Source organism: Microplitis mediator, chromosome 4 (assembly GCF_029852145.1).
Source record: "Microplitis mediator isolate UGA2020A chromosome 4, iyMicMedi2.1, whole genome shotgun sequence".
NCBI lineage: Eukaryota > Metazoa > Arthropoda > Insecta > Hymenoptera > Braconidae > Microplitis > Microplitis mediator.
The window spans coordinates 14,501,072-14,521,798 of record NC_079972.1 but is presented as its reverse complement, the minus strand read 5'-3'; the positions used below and the strand labels follow the sequence as shown (position 1 = coordinate 14,521,798).

Below are 20,727 nucleotides of genomic sequence, written 5' to 3'. Positions count from 1 at the left end.
AAGGTGAGTAGGATAAAAATTTTGTTTTTAAATATTTGAAAAATTAGTGCGCGCGTTTTTTAAAATTTCGTTATTTTATTTAAAATTTATGACCTGTCTCATGTCTGCTCCATTCGCACTAATGAATGCAACTGGCAATTGGAAATTTTTTTAATTTTTGAATGAATAAACAAAATGTAAGTAGAATTAGAATTTTGTATTTAAATATTTGAAAAATTAGTGCGCGCGTTTTTTAGAATTTTGTTATTTTATTTAAAATTTATAAGCTGTCTCATGTCTGCTACATTCGCACTCATGAATGCAAATGAAAATTGTAAATTTTTTAAATTTTTAAATGGCTCAATAAACAGTAAGTAGGATAAAAATTTTGCATTTAAATATTTGAAAATTAGTGCGCACATTTTTTAAAATTGCATTATTTTAATTAATTCATTCATTCATTTAAAATTTATAAACTGTCTTATGTCTGCTACATTGACACTCATCAATGGAAAGACAAATTTCTTGTTTTAAAATTAAAGAACTTTTAATAAAAAAAAATATTTAATTTAAATATCATTAAAAAAAAAAAATAATTAAACAATTAAATGACGTAACTACCAATAAAATATTGAGATAATAATTAACTAAACGTTTTATTTTCAATGTTATGAAACACTTAATTTTTAAAAATACATGTGATGACCACATGCTTAATCACTAATTAATTAAAAATTTTGATAATCACCAGTAACTGATACTTAAATAATTAATTTTAAAAAAATAATTTCTTAAATTTATAAGTTAACAATAAAATGATGAAATTGAAATAAATATTTAATTATTGATAAAAAAAAAAAATTATTTATTAATTAAACATGATAATTGATTTATTTCAACAGCTGTAACAAAGGTTTTATTCTTACAATAAAAGTTGACATCGTAGATAATTAATTTACATCGGCATGTATAAGTGATTCGACAGTTTGCAGGTTTCTCTTATAAATAACATATATATTATTATCATTTATATTTATATTATATTTTTAAATAATTCTCAATATTTTAATACAACCCCTGTCGCAAAAAAACAATTTAACTGCCAATAATTAATCAGTATCTTAATGACTCTTATGATCCTAGACAAAAAATATAGATTTTTATTTAAATAATATTTTTATTATGCTATTATTATTATTTTATTAAATATATGTATATATATCTATACTTCTTTCATTTATCATATATATATCCTTTCCGTAACATCCTCAATAATATATTATAAATTCTCTCCTATTTAATGTATATATTTATAAGTATATACATTTTCTTACTCCCCCTCGCTCTCGGTCTCTCCCTTGTCGAGTGACGATTGAATGCGTTTAAATTTTTTTCTTTTAACGTTACAATAATTGAAACATTGTAATTATTATTATTAAATATTTTTTTTTGGTCTTACAGCGCAGTAACTTCAGTCGTCTTTGGTAGAGATGTGCGTACAGCATTTACTCGCGCCATATTATTTATTATTTATAATTTATATATTTTATTATGACCAATTATTATAAATTTATAACTTTTATACGTTTCATCATAAACATTTCTGTTCCCTGAGTTGGCATAACAACCTTTTCAGTCTTTACCATAATTTTTATTTATTTATTATTTATTTAACACTCATTTATTTATTTTCATTTTTATTTGTTTACAGCAATTACCATACGTCAGGTAAAACAGTTAATGATTTACGTTTTTTTTAAAAGGCATTCGTTACTTTATTTACTTATTTATTTTTTTGGTCATTTAAAAACAAAAAAATAATAATTATTACTATTATTTTTAATAACACAATTCATAATTTATTATTTTATTTAACTACAAAGAATTTAAGCCGACATGATTAATTAAATACCTGCAAAATTATTATTTAATTAAACAAATAATAATTATTATTATTTTAAATATTCAGGGGAATGTGCGCCAGACTAGAAGGCGCAAAAAAGGCAACGGCCAATTCCAATTATATATTAATTATTAATAATAATATAACAGCTTACAATAATAATAATAATAATAATAATAATAATAATAATTCATTAATATTTTTTAAAAAGGCTCTCTCATGATCACACTTTGCCACAGCTTTCTCTTTCTATTTATCTTTATCTCTCCTCCATTATCTATTTTTTATAATAATAATAATAATAATAATAATAATAATAATAATAATAATAATCTATTTCCTATACAAAATATATTTCTAATTACTAAATAAATAAATTGCACAAAAAAAGACCATTATTTTTTATGTCACTCATTAACTGCCGTAAGAGTGAATTATTTAAATGGTAACATAATTTTTTCTGCATTGTAATGTTGTTTAATTAATTTTTAACGAATTTATAAATTTATAATAATCACATATTCATAAACAAATACGAAAAACGATACGCGAAAAAACAAAAAAAAAACTAAACACATTACACAAAAATTAATTTTAAGTCAATGATAAATTTCTATGTATATTCCGGTTGATATATAAATAATATCAATAAATTCATGTCAATAATTAATATACAATAAATGATAAACATTTAGGAATGATGAATCTCGAGTCCCAGGCACGAGAATGTAAACACACTGCGACTATCGAAATTATTTAAAAAAAAAATGCGAAGCAAAGACAAAAAATACAACACAATAACTGTATTAATCTATAAACGATAATAATAATGATTTTAAATTGATAATATTTATAAATTGACTAACTAATTTTAAAAAATCTATTCATTGATAGCCGGACATCGTCTAGGTCGTTTGCCAGATTTTTGTTTTCTGTGAACATTAGACTCATGTTTGTCTCGAGAAGAATCATTAGAAGACTCAAAGGAAGTATCGGAGCCACTCGCTTGCTCAAGTTTTCTTTTACGTGATCTTGTGACGACACCACTGCTGCTGCTTTTACTGGACGATGAATTATTACTCATATTATTGTGATCATCCACTTTGTGATCTCTCTTTCGTCGTTTACTTTTAGGCATATCAACATTTAATTCACAGGCACGTTGACGTTCGCTATTCGTGTCGAGAATTATCTTCGGCGAACTTGAATCTGATGACGAAGACGACAGCGAACTTAAATATTCATTTACACGGTCGTCACTGAAGTCAAAGGCATTTGGTTGAGCTGGTGATGCTGATGTTGTCATACTGGTGGTAGCACTCGGCGGTCTCAGAAGTTGGATTGATGGGCTAGAGGATGATGTGTTTGAAGTTGAAGAAGATACTGAACTTGAGGTCGAACGTTTGTGAAGTTTACGCCGCTGAGCAAGTTTAGCGCCATCAACTTCTTTTAATCTGAAGCCTCCAGCTTTATCACTTGGTCCCGAAGTCGAGGCTCGGTGATGTTGACTCGTTTCAATAGACAATTTTGGCTCTGCCAGCCATGCATGATTAACTAGACCATTGGCAGTGAGTCTGTCAACAGGCTCTGGAGTTAATAGTCCTTTGATGACCGACAGTGCAACCGGATTGACGTTTGTCCATAATTTAAAATCAATTTCACCGGATTTTATTCTCGACGCAAGATCTGGTGATCCAACTTTGTAAGCTAGTTTTCCTGACAACAACGAGTACAAAACGGCACCTAAACTCCACATATCACAGCTCTCATCATAAGCCTGGTGCGCAAGAACCTCTGGAGCAGCATATGGATAAGTGTAACATGGAGTATGAAGTGGCTCACACGAACGTTTCAGTCTTGCAAATCCAAAGTCGACTATTTTAATGAGTGAATTATTGCCAGGTTGCGAGTAAACTAAATTTTCCGGTTTTAAATCACGATGAACAACACCACGAGAATGTATAAAGTGTACTGCTGATGCTAATTGTTTCATTATTTTACGAGCCTCCTCTTCAGTATACGTACGAGCAGATCTGAGTAATTCACCTCCAGATAATAACTCCATTACTATGTAAGTGTGCGCACGATCCTGATAGACGTCTATCAGCTTAACAATATTAGGATGACCTTGACAAGCACGAAGAATAGCAACTTCACGGACGCTGTTTATTCTTCTGCTTATTATTTTAACAGCATACTCTTGTTTGGTCTCACGGTTACGGCATCGACGGCACACTGAAAAACTTCCATCACCGAGCGCCTCTTCACGCGGGTCTATTTCGTAAAGCTGAAAGAACGCGGACTCTTCGAATTTATTTGCCAGTATATTTGACACCGACGGCCGTGTCAAATGTTGGGCTTGATTGGTCTCGCGGAATATTTGATCGCTTATCGTGTTATCGCTGAATAATATTGACGGCGCGACGTACGAGTAGCCTCGGAATAATTTGTCGTAATTTGGCGGCACAACTGCCGGACTGTCAGCAGCAACCATTCTGGTAAATTCATCAGCAAAATTACTTGTATCCAACTCATGAGCTATTTTAGGCACAAAAGGCGGCGGTATTTGTCGTTTTTCTAAGGCTTCCCAGCTAAATGGTGGCGGTGCATTTCGAAAAAACGAATGTTCTTTCAATTCTTTAGCGTCACGTGGCCCACCACCCAACCGCTGACGAGGATTTTTAACCAACAATCGTTCAATGAAGTTCTGTACCACTGGACTAAGATTTTTTGGTATTGGCGGTTCTGTTGTCAATATCCTGTTTGATATTTCTTGTTGATTATTCTTCTGGCCTTCAACTGTAAATGGCGATGCACCGGTCAGCAATTCGTACATCAATACTCCAACACTCCACCAATCGACAGCCTAAAAAAAATTAATAACATTCGTCTTTAATTACCTTGAACATTTTTGTTTTTAAATATTTATATAACAGACGTCTTAGTCACCGCCATTGTCATTTTTGTCCTCGCCGATGGACTTTTGACGGCAATATTATTATTTTTTTATTGTGTAATTTTGGTTTTTTTTATCAGCACAAGTTAAGAAACATCCAGATATTATTTTATTAATTTATATACTTGTCCTGCTACTTAATTTACAATAAAAATTTTTTTTAGTTATCACCAGCAATTAAAAAAAAATGATTTGAAAGGTTGATGTCCTAACAGCTAGAGTAATTAAAAAATCATTTACAAGATACTTTTTTAGCTGGTGGTAACTCAAACTTATTTATAACTTAACAATTTAAACTTAAAGCTGATCATTAATTATTTTTTTATTTTTATAGCTACATGCTCCGAGTTCAACGTTTCAATCAACGTGATAATTAACGAGATGCTTTGCTGTCTATGACAGTATTTAATAAATGTAAGAAAGGAAACAAAAATCATGGGACAGAGTAAAAATGAAGTCAGTAGAGTGCGTATTGGCGTTGGAATTATTTAAGTAAGACATCAAAAGCTGCATAACAGCAATGAAATAGTATCGTAATGACTGTGATACTTACAATATCGTGACCAGCTGAGCCACCTTGCACGACTTCCGGTGCCATGTACTCGATGGTCCCGCAGAAGGAATAGGCACGGGCATTGTTGTCTCTCTCATGTGGCAAAAATTCCTTACTTAGACCAAAGTCTGTGAGCACAATATGGCCTTCACGATCCAGTAGTATGTTTTCAAGTTTTATGTCTCGATAAATTATACCCAGCTGTGGTTATTAACAGATCAAATAATTCATTATTATTATTATTGCAGATTTTGTTTATGTTATTAACGTAAATATCAGTGTCAACAATAATAATAGTACTGCTAGGCACGATATATATTCACTTCCATATAAATAGTCTGGTTTCATTTTAAAAAATAACTATCAGTCTATTAATACTTCCGGGATTTTTATAAATACTGTTATCGAGTTACATTTTATTTTATCGTGGAACTAAAAAATTAATTTTTTTTTACAGTAAAAGGTTGGAAATTCCAAACCTGCACTCGCTCATTCAAAAAGTTATCAATAGATAACGTTCTTACACAGAAAAAAAAAATTTTTTGACGCTAAAAATTTTACGATCCTGAAGTTAGCAGACAATTAAAAAAGTTTTGAACAATTAAATTTGAAGAAAAAAAAAAACTAAAAATATTCACATGTAGAAAATTTAAAAGATTATAAGTGCAATTTTTTGAAATATTTTTTTTATATAATTTCTCACTTTAAAAAAATCCAAAAATTATTAGACGTCGGCTAACTTCAGTATCATAAAAATTTTTACTTATCCTAAGAAATTTTTTTCATCGTAAATTCAAATCGATAATTTTCTTAGAGTGAAAGAAAAATTTTTTGCGCCAATTGGGGCGAGAAAAAAATTTTTAATTTTATTTTAAAATTAAACCAAAAAAATTTTGTGATTTTCAAAAGGGTCAAATCCGTACATACTGACGGACATCAAAAATTTTTTTAACACTTTCTTTTTTCAATAATTATTTTTAAAAAAGCGACTTTAAAATGATACTAAAGTTAGCCGACGTCTAATAACTTTTGGATTTTCTTTTAGACGGTAAATTATAAAAAAAAAATTTGAAAAAAATTGCACTTGTAGTCTTTTAAATTTTCTACATGTGTATATTTTTATTTTTTTTTTCTTCAAATTTCACTGTTAAAAAAAAATCCAAAAATTTTTAATTGTCTGCTAACTTTAGGATCGTGACTTTAAATTGTGTTCGTTTAGTCATTAATAAATTATCTTTAAAATGGTTCGAACTTTGTTCTAGTTAATAATATTTCAGTGTGCAAATATGATTTTTCCTTGAGTGAATCAACCGGGACCGAGTAAACGTTAGCAGAACACGTCTCATTGCTTCGCAATTGATTTGCGTAAAATAATCTTTTAAAAAATGAATCAGACTTTTTATTTCTGAATTAAAATAAATAATATTAGTACCTTGTGCAGATGCTCGAGAGCTAAAATAATTTCTCCAATATATATCCGTACATGGTCTTCAGAAAAATGATCGCGTTGATACAAATGAGTAAACAATTCCCCGCCACTTACATAATCTAGAATAAATAAATTGAATTATTATTGAGTGCGGTCTATATTTATGTAACACTATTACATATTTTTTAATTCACAGTATATTTAATCAACGTGAAATAAAATTTATGTATAAGTATGGTATAGATTTGAATTATACATGTGTATTTAAATAATTTAAGTGAACAAAGATAAATAAATAAATAAATTTTTAGTTACCGAGTATCAAGTGAAGTTTTGCGTCAGTCTGAAAGGCATAATGGAGTGTAACCAAAAATGGACTGTCTCTAACAGCCTCCAGGACTTGTCTCTCTGTTTTCGTGTGCTCAGTTGTCTTTTTTTTCTGGACTATCGACGCCTTTCTCAAGACCTTCATTGCATAGAGACGACCAAGATCAGCACCAGTTCTTTTTCTCACCAGGAAGACTTTGCCATAAGCTAAACAATTCAATCAATCAGTTTAATTAATCATCGATCATCAATCATTATCATGTTTATTAGCAAATAAACATATATATGTATATATTTATTGTTAAAAACATAATTTATAATTTGTCTTGTTTTTACCTCCAGTTCCGAGGACTTTGAGCAGATCAAAGTGCGTCATATCGACCCTCTGGCCTCCACTGTCTGCTAAATTAACTGAAAAAAAAAATTTTAAATCAAATATTACATTGAGATAATAAACACCGGTGATGTTTTTTTAAAAATAATAATTAACAGTTGAATTATTTTGGTTTTAAATTAATGTTTTAAAGAGTATTCTCTCTTATCTTATATATTTAAAAGCAAACATTTCATTATTAAAAATGTCCCAGACTTTAAACAATAAATTATAATTTAATATTTCCAACAAAATTATATTTTTATTCAATAATAATTACATTAATTAACATAAATGCATATCTGGGTGGATATTTAAATGCAAACAGACTTTTTAAACTCATGACAACTGTAAAAATATATACATATATTTAAAAAGTATTTGTATTAATGAAAATTTTAGCCATTGGACAATAAATTTATTGTACTGAAATTTATTAAATGATAATAATTATCATCACAGCATTGTATAAATCAAAGGGCTAATTTCTTATCAGTCGTGTTAACGTTAGCACATTTTAATATTTTTTTAACGTGATAGCCTACATTTACAGAATGTTTAATGTACCAAACTAGGTCACGTGATAAATGGAATAGAAGCAAGTAGTCTTATCATATAACAAATTAATGAATTTATTACTTTATTTTCCTTATTAATTTCACATTAATGTTAATTTAATAACTTATATTTATTCAAAATATAAATCTATTGGATTGTATAATTACGAGTGGGTATTGATGATTTAACGGAGTGAAAAGATGAAAGTAAAAAAAATAAATTGTCGTGAGAGATAAGATGTAATGTTGGATTTTGTTTAACTGCAGTAGGTGGTATGACTCAACGAAAATGAGGACTATTCAATTCCCCTGTACTATTTTATATATATATATATATATATACATCTATCGTTTGTATTTGTTACAACCAAACCCTCTTGTACCCATATATATATATCACCATCACACTTATATTAACTACACTACTTTTTCTCTCTACCGTAGCTCTGTCTCCTGGTATCTGTGTCAAGGTGCTGTAACGACATAGCCATGGTCGTACTTAAAAACACTTTTGTACATATTTATATACATTTTGTTTACGGATCAAGTGTCGCGGATACAATTGTCTTAACTTGTAATAATTATAAATTTTAACTGCATGTATAGAGAGAGAGTTGGAGTACTTGGTATCCATATGAAGTAAACCGGTGGGAAATAAACTTTTACTATCGAATAATAGATTTTTTAAATTTTATGGAGTAACGAATGAGGTCAGAGCTCAACGCAGGGGTCGTGTAAATTTAATGGTTGGTGACATGTAAACAAATATTTGTATATATATATATTTTATAATTTATGAAGATGGATATTGTTAAGTATCTATTGTTTGACCTACTTGTTAAGAATTTAATTCAAGAGACGGCTTGGGAAGACAGCTCAGGTCCCTTTAAATTTTAAGTCAAGAGAGTATACTAAAATATATATATATATGATGAAATATAATTGTATAAGACTATGGGCGGCTGAGGTCGTCAGGAAGGGACGAATGGGAAAACCGAAAGTCAAACCTGTCCTAGATTCTTGTAATATTTGAACTTAATTGATTATTAAGTAACACAACTTTATTTAGTTTTTTGAAACTTAACTTTGTCTTTATCTTTAATATTTGAATTTAAAATTTTAAAAAATTAAGTATGTAAATTTGAATAACTGAAATATTTAAAATAAAATTTCTGTCTAAAAAAATGTTTTTTACTTGAAATAAAATGATGATTTATTATAAAATAAAAGTAGTAAATGTTGTCGTGATTAATATTTTTAAATAATTTACGCTTGAGCGCAGCAGAGAATTTCGAAATAAATAATTTAAAAAAAAAAATTTTTTCATTTTATATTTTCGTACGAGGCCGAGGAGGATATACGGGTACCGAATAAAAAAATTTATATATATATAAAATGAAAAATAAATAAAAAGAACAACAGTATAACAGTCAGCAGTACGGGACTTGAACAGAGATTCATACCCCTGTCCCCGGCGCGGAAGTTCCGCTTTTGTACGACCTAGATAGCCGGCATTCACTCGCTATTTCGTAACGGGACCGACTTTCTTTCGGTTACCTGACTCACTATACACCAGACTGTCGATGCCAGTCTGTATTATCAATCTCACTCGACTATTCGATTTCATTAAATATTAATACGAATTTATATTTTCGTTATTCAAATTTACTTATTACATAACAAATTTATCAAACATTCAAGCCCCTAAGTTTCAATATTATTTCAACTAATTGACATTTAAAGGTTCAAATATATATTTAGATTTTTTCTATATAAATTAATTCTAACGTAAAAAATAATTTAATTTTAATTAGCGATTTAAATGCTGGAGTTACCGTAATAGTTAACGTTTTTTTAATACATTGCAGCTTACAGAGTTAAGAAAACTCTCATAAGAATATCAAAGTATGAAATTTATTTATTTCAATGCCTCTTTATTCACCTTTCTCAGTTTACACTTTACACTTATCGCAGACAACTCATCCCGAGTTGCCGATTAAAACCTTACAGTAGATTTCACTTGCAATAATATATGAGCAGTGTTTTAAATTAAAATTATTTCCTTGTAATTATAAAAAAAGATAAATTAAAGCCAATTAACGGTCTACTTAATTCAGAATTAACATCTATCTTGGGTTAAAATTAAATTGAGTAGTATATATTTTTGTTAAGAGTTATATTTTTTTCTTAAAAGTATATATAGGCCGCTGAAGAAAAATAGAAACTTGAGAAAGTTAAAAATAACTTTTTAAAATAATTGTTAAATAAGTTGACGTGTATTAACACGAAGTTCAAGGTATTTTAGGCTTATGTATGATATATACAGTATATATTTTACAATATGTATATATATATTTTCTAACTCCGACAATATGTCCAATGTCATTGGGTGGGAGGACATGAGATAAAGGTGAAGTGATATCGAACATCGACTAACGCGACAGTTCACCTATAGCCACTATATATATTAATCTTATGTCATATATATATGTATATAATATGCAATTTTAGTTATGCAAAATAATTTATTTTGTTACACAGAAAAAAAAAAATTTCGTGGCGCAAAAAATTCATTCACCGCGAATTTAAAAAATTTTTGAATTTTGGATTGAAAGTAAAAAATTTTTTTTAGCAAAATAAATTTCTTGCCACGAAACTTTTTTTAGTGTAAAATAAAAAACTCAAACTTTAATTCATTCGTACGTAACTTTCTCTGAAGAAAGTTTTAGCATCGGCGCTCGTTAACTTAAAATGCATAATTATTTTAAACAAAATCTTGATATAAATTTATAAAAATATATATTTATATCAATAAATTATTGAACATACATTTAATAAATCTATTTAAAGTTTATTTGAGTAATTAAATTATATATTTATTTGTTTTTTTATTATTTCAATAAATATATAAATACTAATTATTTATTGAGCTGTTAATTTATATATATCACTTGTATATTATCAAAATACATAAATAATATATATACATATGTATTGTATATTTTTATTGTACAGGACTTTCATCAATGCATTTTGCGCTGTGTTAAAAAAATTCTTATCGTTCGTTTCCTTGTAAAGTGTACTCAACTTATTATGTTAACTCGACTCTAATCACACAATTGCAATATATATACATATATATACATATATAATCTATGCAGCTTTGTTAAGTTTATTAATAAATATATAATAATCATAATTATCGTAAATTTAAAATTTTATTTTCAAATAATTGTCTTTTTATTGAACTAAAAAAATTTTTTTACGTTTAAATACCGGATGTATTTTTTACAGCTCCCTAAAAATAATTTTTTTTAATAACCAATAAATTTTTAATATAACATTAAATTGAAAAATAAAAATATTTAAAATTAATCGAATGATTAATGATAAAAAAAGTTTTAGAAAATAAAGTGATATATATTTGCAAGTCAAAGTCTGTTATTCATAATAGATTTATTGATTATTATCGCAATAGTAATTTATCATTACAACATACAATAATGTATATACATAATAATAAAAATATAATTTATAACAAATATAACTATTGTTATAAAATAAGCGTATATAATTTTTTTAATCGCGATGAGAACCGGGTACCAGTATTACTTATAAAAAAAAATGATAATGCACCGAGAAAAATAGTGGATAAAAAAAATATTTTAAAGCTCCATGATAAATTTTTTTTATTTAAATCATCAAGGACTGGCATTTATCCAATAATTAATAAGCCAACGGTGTCGTGTGTGATGACTTGTCAAACTCAATGTAAAAAATTAAACGTACTGTTTTAAAAATTTTTTTTTCGTATGAAATCAACATGAGTTAAATAGCTAATGTATCAGAGTACATATCTACAAATATATATATGAGTGTCTTGTGTAGGATTTTGTACATCACATTGAAATGTCAAGGCTGGTACACGCGAACTGGCTTATTTGTAGTAGTGGTAAATGCATGGATGCTCTTCCTCAGTACATTATAAATATAAGTACATATGTATATATATAACAAGTATGTGTATATAAGTATATATGTAGCAAACATAACATCAGTTCAACTTGCTCATCTACATTATATCACGTGGGTACTTGCTCAGTAGCCAGTACTCAGTAGTAATGTACATTGTACATACATACATACTCATATATATATATATATATATATATATATATATTGAGTAGCACATATATATTTTTTTTTGCGACAACCGCAGCTGAAGTTGCAATGAACCAACCAGATGAAAAGCACCAGCTCAATACTCTCTGCGATGATAAACTTGTTAAAACACAAGCCTTTTATCTTTAGTTTTAATTACTGGTTAAAAAAGTATATGTATATTTTATTTAATTTTAAAATAAATGTTTATTTTGATAAGTTAAACTAAAATGATGACATGATGAATTTATCAGTTTGTTTGAAATAATTATTTTTAATAGGCCAGTAGTTCAATCAGTCGTGATCGATTATCGTCAAGTGGGTTTGTGTATCTCCGGCACCCTCAATATATATTTTATCCCCCGTATCTGTGAATTTAATGTATTGTACTGTGGGCTGTGATACGACATGCCGTGGGTATATAACAGTAGATATATTAATATGGAACACGTTGGGTATCAGCTGAGTTGTGTGCTAGAGAGTAAGGGTTATAGTGATGTATAAACAGGGTGTGTTATAAGGGGAAAAATATTGCGAGGGGGAAGAATGAAAATAATCGTAAAGGAAATTGCGATGAGGATGAGGGTAGAGCTGGCGATTTTTATGCTGATGGGTTACTATAATTACTAGTTACTATCACTAGGTCGAACGTAATTTTGCATCTCTCCCCACGTGGTCTAGTCTCTAGTCTAGTCTTCCTCGCCCTCTCTATCTCTCGACGGCTCTCTACGAACATATATGTATATATCTAGCCTATCGATTCTACTTCGTGTTCTATTTAGTAACCAGCTTGACAACTGATAAAAGACACTGCATATATCTATATATTTTTTTTCATCCATTATCGATTTGTTAATCTGTCGTTATTCGTTTTAAACATCAATATTAAATTATATATTTTTTATTTTACGGTTCAATTTATAGTAGTGTAAAAAATTGGAAGTAAATTCGGAGTCACTTCGTCACTCGAAGTTCCGGAGTTTTAGAAAAAATTACTCCGCATACGGAGTAAATATGGAGTTCATTTTCCAGCGGAGTCATTTCGGAGTGATCTGGATTTTTTTAAAATCCGCATTCACTCCGGATTTAATCCGTAAATTTTGTACAGTGTACAGTTTAAATAAATAAATAAATAATAATAATATATATTATTTTGTAAGCGTGATTTGATTTTTAGCTGTACGCCGGTAATACGAAACCTTTAAAGTGAACAAATACGTACAGAGAAAGTTTCGATTAGATTGGTAAATAAAAATAAAAAACTACAACTGCTTATAATCGATTGTTAATTACTGAAAATAGTTGACGTTAGTGATAATGATTGACGTAAATTAATACAATAGATTAACGTCACTGTACGCGATGTAAAATAATAAATAATGTATTCATAAATTATACATGCGTTACTTTTAACAAATAAATATGTTTACTAATACGTTCTCTATAAATTTAAATAGTTTAAACAGCAAACACTTTTTTACAAGGTATTTTAAAATAAAATTACTAAAAACAAGTTGACAATTCAACTTCTTTATATTCTTATTCTTCTTATAATTCTATTTTTAAATTCAATAATTTTTTTATCACAAGGTGATATTCATTATTATGCTTTTGATAAAAAAAAATAAGAGACAAAAAAAAATTTACGTTTTATAAAAATATTAAATTATTTATAATTTTTTTTGTTTACATTCAAAATAAATTATTTATTTTTCCATATAAAAAAATCAATAAATTTAAATTATCGCGGGTTAAAAGTTTATACATTTACTCAAAAAGGAGTAAATAATTCAAGTACATTTTTTTTCTAATATAATTTATGGTTACTAGAGTACATACTAGAGTAAGGTCAATATGTGATACAAATTAAGTATAAAAAAAAAAAAAAAATATTTTTTTTACCTCCATCGTCACTTCTTTCCTGCGACACCGGGTCCGGTGATGCGGGCGAGTCGGTCACGTCGAGTTTTCTTATGGCCTTAGATAATCCGGAGGAACCGGAGCCCCATTTTCTTCCATCTCCAGCAGAATTGTCCTCAAATACAATTTCAACATCACTACCATCCTCAAAGTAACCACTCTCGTGCTCCGAAATTTTCTTAATCGACTTCATTTATCCGTTAAATTAAACCCAATATTAAATCCAAACAATAATAATATATACCGTCAATCACTCGGTATAAAAAAATAAATAAACAAAAATAAAATCCACAGATTTGGTCCAAACATTCGCTAGGACCTTGGCATCTTTACGTTCTACTTCTTCGTAATGCGTATATATTAACCGCCAGATATTTGCGTATAAATTTTTAAAAATTATTTTCTTCTTATTCTTCAGTGCACTGGGAATATTTTTTACTCAACTCCATTTGGCTTCAGATTATTTTTAACACCAACAAAGTACTTCTCCGTTGTCGTTGTTGTTATTACATATATTTATATTTATATAAATATATACTTCGTATTAAATTAAATTCTCCGAATGATTTCCAATGACAGCGGGTTATTACCGCTTATTAATTTAATGCCGCGATTCACCTTTAAATTTAAATCGCAGTTTTTACGTCAACAATAATACTCGCGGACTGATAAACTTCAGGACACAAGTTAAATACAACAATGTTTATCGTCGTCCCATTTACAACTGCATCATCACTGTAACAGCAACAACAACAGCAAGAAATATACAACGTTATGAGCAGTAACAGCAGCGCATGAGCACTTTTCAAGGCACTGTACATCAACGTAGTAAAAATATAGTAGTGGTGGTTTCTTGTCTATCTATCTTCCTATACTATACTGTACTATATATACATATATATTATAATATATAACTGGATGGTGAGGTCTTTAGATGTATTGGTTGGTCACCACGTGCCTTGTAGCAAGAACGTGATGAAAGTGTTGACACGTGGGCCAGCAGCTTTTACCTTGGAATACAAATTGATTTAACCGAAACGTGATTGAAGGACAATCACTTCCGTTTATTTAAATATACTTATTTAAACAAATGACATTTAGTGTATATATAAAAAAAAACAATTACGGCTACGATTGTTTTAATCCAAAGCAGTTAAATAATTATTTAGACTGCAACTGATAAATACTCAGCCTTCGACGACTGACTGAGCTCTACTGACACACTTATTGACTCCGACTGCTGATCCAACAAAACTGATTCTTTGGTTGGTGCTTTGAGCAAGACCTCTTTGTGTAATAAAAAATACCAAACTAAACTTTCGTAATCCACTGCAATAGTTTACTAATTTTTATCTTTAATTTATTTTTTACTCCGATTACTTTTTTACCCAACAGATTATTTTTTTATTCTTTTATTCCTCGTTTTTTACTTAAGTAAAAGATAAGTCACTGCAGTGGTCCAATGATCGGTTGCCCAAAAAAGTGCTGATGTATTTTTATACAACTCTCGGGTTCTTTGACGTAAGTAACTAAGTACAGGTCTCTTTTTTTTTTAAATAATAAATTACGGATTAATATTTAAATCACGACTGATGTACGTCGACACTTAACACTGAATTATAAACAGAGAGTCGTAATAAATATTATTTTGAAATAGTTAAAGTTGTTAAGTGTAACAAACACTTATCGACACGCTAATGTAATGCCATCTTTACTGCAAGAGTTTTTAATCGTGAAACTTTCCACTGGAATTGAACAACCACCGCGGCATATGTTTGTGTTATTCGCTGGTCGATTGACGTCTACCGGAAGACAGGTGTCACGCGAAAGGACCTTCAGCACTGCTCCGAAAATCTTAGTAACTTTTTTTTCAAAAAAATTGTTTTTTTTTTTAATTATCTACTGGATGTTCATTTACCCACTGGCTGGCACTTAATAATTTCGTTTATAAAAAATACTTTCACTCGTCTCGATTCAAATATTTAAATAAAATTCACTGCCTTGGTGATAAATTTGAGTTAAATAACAGGCGTTTGGTTGTTTGAGTCTTAGAGATAGATAGTGAGTTATAAAAATGTGTAAAAAATGAATAATGATAATTAAATTTAATTGGAGTAGTGAAACTGAGGGGGAAAAAATAATAAAAAGAGAGGGATGATTGGAGTAGAGAATGGTTTGTGAAAGAGGAAATGAGGTACTGGCAGTATGTATTACTCGGTACTCTACACCACGCAGATGTCTGGTGCTGTAGAGAGAGCACAAAGTGACACGAAGGCTCGCTGCCGACTGCCTGTGCCGAGAAACAGAAATACCCCACTACTATTCCATTCTCATTGGTGTTAAGTTGTATCCTACACTCTGCTTAACTTGTTAGTAGTGGAGGTTTGTCGGGGTATAACAGCTGATTTTAAAACCACACACCGGGGGTCTTTCACAGGAACGCCTGTCTGGCTTCACATGCCCTGGGTTTTACTAAATTTTCTTTTACTCAAATTACCCGACGTCTAGTAATTTTTAGATTTTTTTAAAACCGATAAATTACAAAAAAAAATATTTCTAAAAAATGCACCTAGAGCTTTTTTAATTTTCTACACGTGCATTTTTTTTTTTTTTTTTTTTTGTAATTTATTTGTTTAAAAAAAAAAATTCAAAAATTGTCTTCGAACTTCAGGTCATAAATTTTTTTCTTTATCTTCATAACTGATCTCTGCGCACTTTTACTACAATGTACACAATCTGCAATTTTAAAAATATATTTTGTTATAAATTTTACTGTCCAGGTCCAAGATATAATTATTGTATTTTTTTATATTGGAGCTGTGGGCTTTCCTATGACGCATTGACCAACTACTCAGCGAAACTGGTGAGGAACAAAGTGTGAGTACACTACAGCAGTGCAGGGAGTTATGAATATAAAGTAAAGAGAATTATAGAACAGACCCAGATAATTTACCAAGACCAGGTGACTCACAAAATCTACCGTGTCCCAAAAACAACAATGCCAAGAATCCCCATCATCCTGTCCGATTGTGTGTTTCCATGATGGTATAGAGTATGGGTATAGGGTATAGGGGACTCATTTGTTCACTTTAGATTGTAATGGTCTTTTCATAAATTTTATATCCATAAGGACTTTAAATACTGGCCATAATATAAATTTTGACCTGAAATATTTAAGACCCGAACAGGGTCAGGCTTCGTATATTTTCTTTAAGAAAAGTCAAAGGACATAAGCCTTAGATTTACAAATATTGTCGACTGGCGACAGCTTCTTCAAGATTTGAGATAATACATTTAAATGTGGATCCATATATTTGTAATTCAAAAGTCTAGACGCATTGTTAAGTTTTATAACTGAGGAGTTTAAATCGTGTAGTAATTTCGTCATTAAAAATTTACTTAAGTATTTAGTTTTAAAATGATGAGTACGTAATTTGAATAACAATACAACTTTTCTTACACTTAATTATTATTTAGCCGTAAATTTATCAGTATGACGTACAAACAAATATGTCCTAATGTCCATACTGTTTACTAAATTATAATTTTGAAAATTTCTGAGTTATTCGTAGAAGTTATTTTAAAAATTAGTTACGAGAAATATTTATCACTATGATGTATATATTTATCAGGAAAATCGTTAAAAAATATTATTTTAAAAATAATAAATATTTAAAAACTTCTTTTGTAGTTAAGTCTTATCACACAACTTCATTATTTTTATTTTATGATAAACATTTATTGATATCAATGCGGCTTTGGTTTAGAGATTGAAGTTTGGTCGATCGTGACCCAACTGATATAAATTGATATCATAAAATATTATATTTAAAAGTAATTGGTTATAATAAATTTTAATAACTTATACTATAAAATATATGAAAGCTAGATATTGATTTAACTTAATATTTAATTGATAATAATAATAATATACGGGAAAAAATTTACCGAGTGAACGCGCATTAAATCCAGATCAATGACTGAGTATTTATTTAATCTCCTTGGAGTAAAATTTACTCCGAAATTTATTTTAATTTGGAAACTCCAGTTCGGAGTAAAAGAGTTTATTTTAATATTAAAACTCCAAATTGGAGTGAATGTGGATTTAAATAAAATCCAGATCACTCTGCTGAAAAATGAACTCTTTTACTCCGTATGCGAAGTAATTTTTATAAATCTCCGGAACTTCGAGTGACGAAGTGACTCCGGATTTAAATAAAATCTGTAATCACTCCAAACTTACACCCGTTTTTTTCATGATTCTGAAGTTGGCCGACGTCAAAAAGTTTTTGGATTCTCTTCAAACCGATAAATTATAAAAAAAAATAATTGAAAAAATTACACCCATAGATGTTTTAATTTCCTATACGTGCATGTTTTAGTTTTTTTTTTGTGATTGATTTGTTGAAAAAAAAAAATCCGAAAATTTTAAATTGTCGGCTAACTTCAGGATCATTTTTTTTTCACAGTATAATAATAATAATAATAAAAATAATTAATAACATATTTACCAAATGTCAAAACATGTGTGACAGTTTCATTGGCATTGTCAGCTGGTGAATTTTGGTATGTCGGTCCTGGCCGTGGTGGTGCTGGTGGAAGGGGCGGCTGCATGACATTCTCCATCCTATTCTCTGTAGTTTTTAAAATCTTGACTACATATACACACTTCTGTCTCTTGTCATATCACCGGAGTAAAAAGAATAGAGAGATCTGAGCTTTAAACAAAACTATCAAGTGTCACCACTGACACTTTGGAGCAAACGTCCGGTATTTCAATGGATCACCTGCCGGACTTGCTCTCGATTGCACTCAATATTTTTTTATTTTACTATTTAACAATAATTATAACCTGACAAAAAATATTTTACGTCGATTTAAAATTAACCATCTTCTCAAAATCTATTTTTAAATAAATAAATATTTTTTTTTATCACCACTGAAATTATATAAAACTTTTTTAAGTCATCATGAAAATAACTTGCCTCTATTAGTCCCACAATTATTATATTTCATATATTACTCCACATTTAATTGTTATTTTTATTTATCAGTTATTGAATTCCTGTCATCTTGCTCCGATGTCCATGTCCTGATAAATAATCTGGTATTTAAATAAAATAAATAAATAAATAAATAAACTAATTAATAAACTGACAGTTAAGTACAACAATAAATAATATTTATAGATTATAAAATATATATAATTATTTTATTTGGATTTCTCGCGCCTGGTGTACGACGCAATTGGCCGGTTATGTTTGTTACTTTTAAAACACTACGGACAACCCATTGCCTTGTTGGTGGTATCAGGGTCGCAGTTGCACATTTATAATAACTATCCATGTATTCTTATATATTTACGGTCTACACACATGTTCATTATATGTATATAGATATATAGGCCAACGTATATAGCTATTATTACATATACTCATTGCACATGTGTGTTGAAATTATTCTAGGTCTTGACGGATACTGAGGACTCAGATTTTCTAATCGCACCACTTGGTTATCTGGTGGCGCCACGGGTTTAATCATTAAAATTTATAAAAAAATACATTTTTTTAGATTTGAAATTTTGAATTTTTTTTATAAGTAATCGGAAAAAAATTCAATTTTATTAAGGGCGTTCGGAGAGTGCCCCCGTTTTTTGAAAATTTACTATGACCTTGAACTGTCAAAGTCATAGAATTTTATAAATTAATTTTAAACAATGAGAGTATTAATAATTGAAAAAAGGACGTGGTTATGATTTTGATGAGAGATTTTTTGAAAAAGTTACTCAGTTATTAATTGGGAGTTAAATGGAATTTTGGAAATAAACTTTAGCCTAAAAAATTTGAATTTCAAATTATAAATGATATTGAAGTTAGCCGACGTCTAATAGTTTTTGAATTATTTTTCAAAACTATAAATTGTAAAAAAAAATTGTGAGGAAAAATTGCACCTACAGTTTTTTGAATTTTCTAAAGGTGCATATTTTTAGTTTTTTTTTTTTTAATTGATTTGTTGAAAAAAAATCCGAAAATTTTTATGATCTTGAAGTTAGCAGACAATTGAAAATTTTTAGGTTTTTTTTTTAACAATTAAATTTGAAGAAAAAAAAAAAATTTTAAATATGCACAAGTAGAAAATTTAAAAAACTACAGGTGCAATTTAAAAAAAAATTTTTTTTTTTATAATTTACCGTCTAAAAAAAAGTCCAAAATTATTTGACGTCGGCTAACGTCAGTATCATAAATTTTTTAGTTCCTTTTCAAAAAATTTTATTTTACTTGCAAGTAACTTGTCTATAAAAATTTAACAATTTCCTGTATCAACTTTTAAAAATTTATGATCTTGAAGTTTGCAGCCAATTAATTTTTTTTGATTTTTTTTCAAAAATCAATTACAAAAAAGCAAAAACTAAAAATATGCACATGAAGAAAATTTAAAAAACTACAGGTGCAATTTCTTCAAATATTTTTTTTTTTAATAAAAAAATTATTAAACGTCGGCTAACTTCAGTGTCATAAAAATTTTAACTTTAATTTTAAATAAAAAAAATTTAATCTAAATTTGATTGT

The 20,727-nt window shown here is 28.7% G+C and overlaps 1 protein-coding gene across 2 annotated transcripts; it reads right to left on the bottom strand.

Moving 5' to 3' along the window:
- Nucleotides 1–830: 830 nt before the first annotated feature.
- LOC130666297 (ribosomal protein S6 kinase alpha-5-like) lies at nucleotides 831–19,627 on the bottom strand. 2 transcript variants are annotated; one of them, XM_057467135.1, is made up of 6 exons: nucleotides 18,670–19,627; nucleotides 7,484–7,558; nucleotides 7,136–7,354; nucleotides 6,824–6,939; nucleotides 5,392–5,592; nucleotides 831–4,748 (listed from the first exon to the last, which is right to left on the bottom strand). In XM_057467135.1, exons 1-6 carry the CDS (start codon nucleotides 18,782–18,784, stop codon nucleotides 2,763–2,765), a joined length of 2,712 nt encoding a protein of 903 aa, XP_057323118.1. In that variant the 5' UTR covers nucleotides 18,785–19,627; the 3' UTR covers nucleotides 831–2,762. The 2 variants fall into 2 exon arrangements, with proteins under 2 accessions (XP_057323118.1, XP_057323116.1); XM_057467133.1 differs by lacking the exon at nucleotides 18,670–19,627 and adding an exon at nucleotides 14,141–16,505.
- Nucleotides 19,628–20,727: the final 1,100 nt, after the last annotated feature.

Coding starts and splice junctions, on each gene's coding strand:
- LOC130666297 (XM_057467133.1), bottom strand. CDS start 14,351: ATGAAGTCGATTAAGAAAATTTCGGAGCACGAGAGTGGTTACTTTGAG. Junction 7,355..7,483: donor CAAAGTCCTCGGAACTGGAG/GTAAAAACAAGA, acceptor TGAATTGTTTAG/CTTATGGCAAAGTCTTCCTG. Junction 5,593..6,823: donor CTCTCGAGCATCTGCACAAG/GTACTAATATTA, acceptor TAATAACCACAG/CTGGGTATAATTTATCGAGA.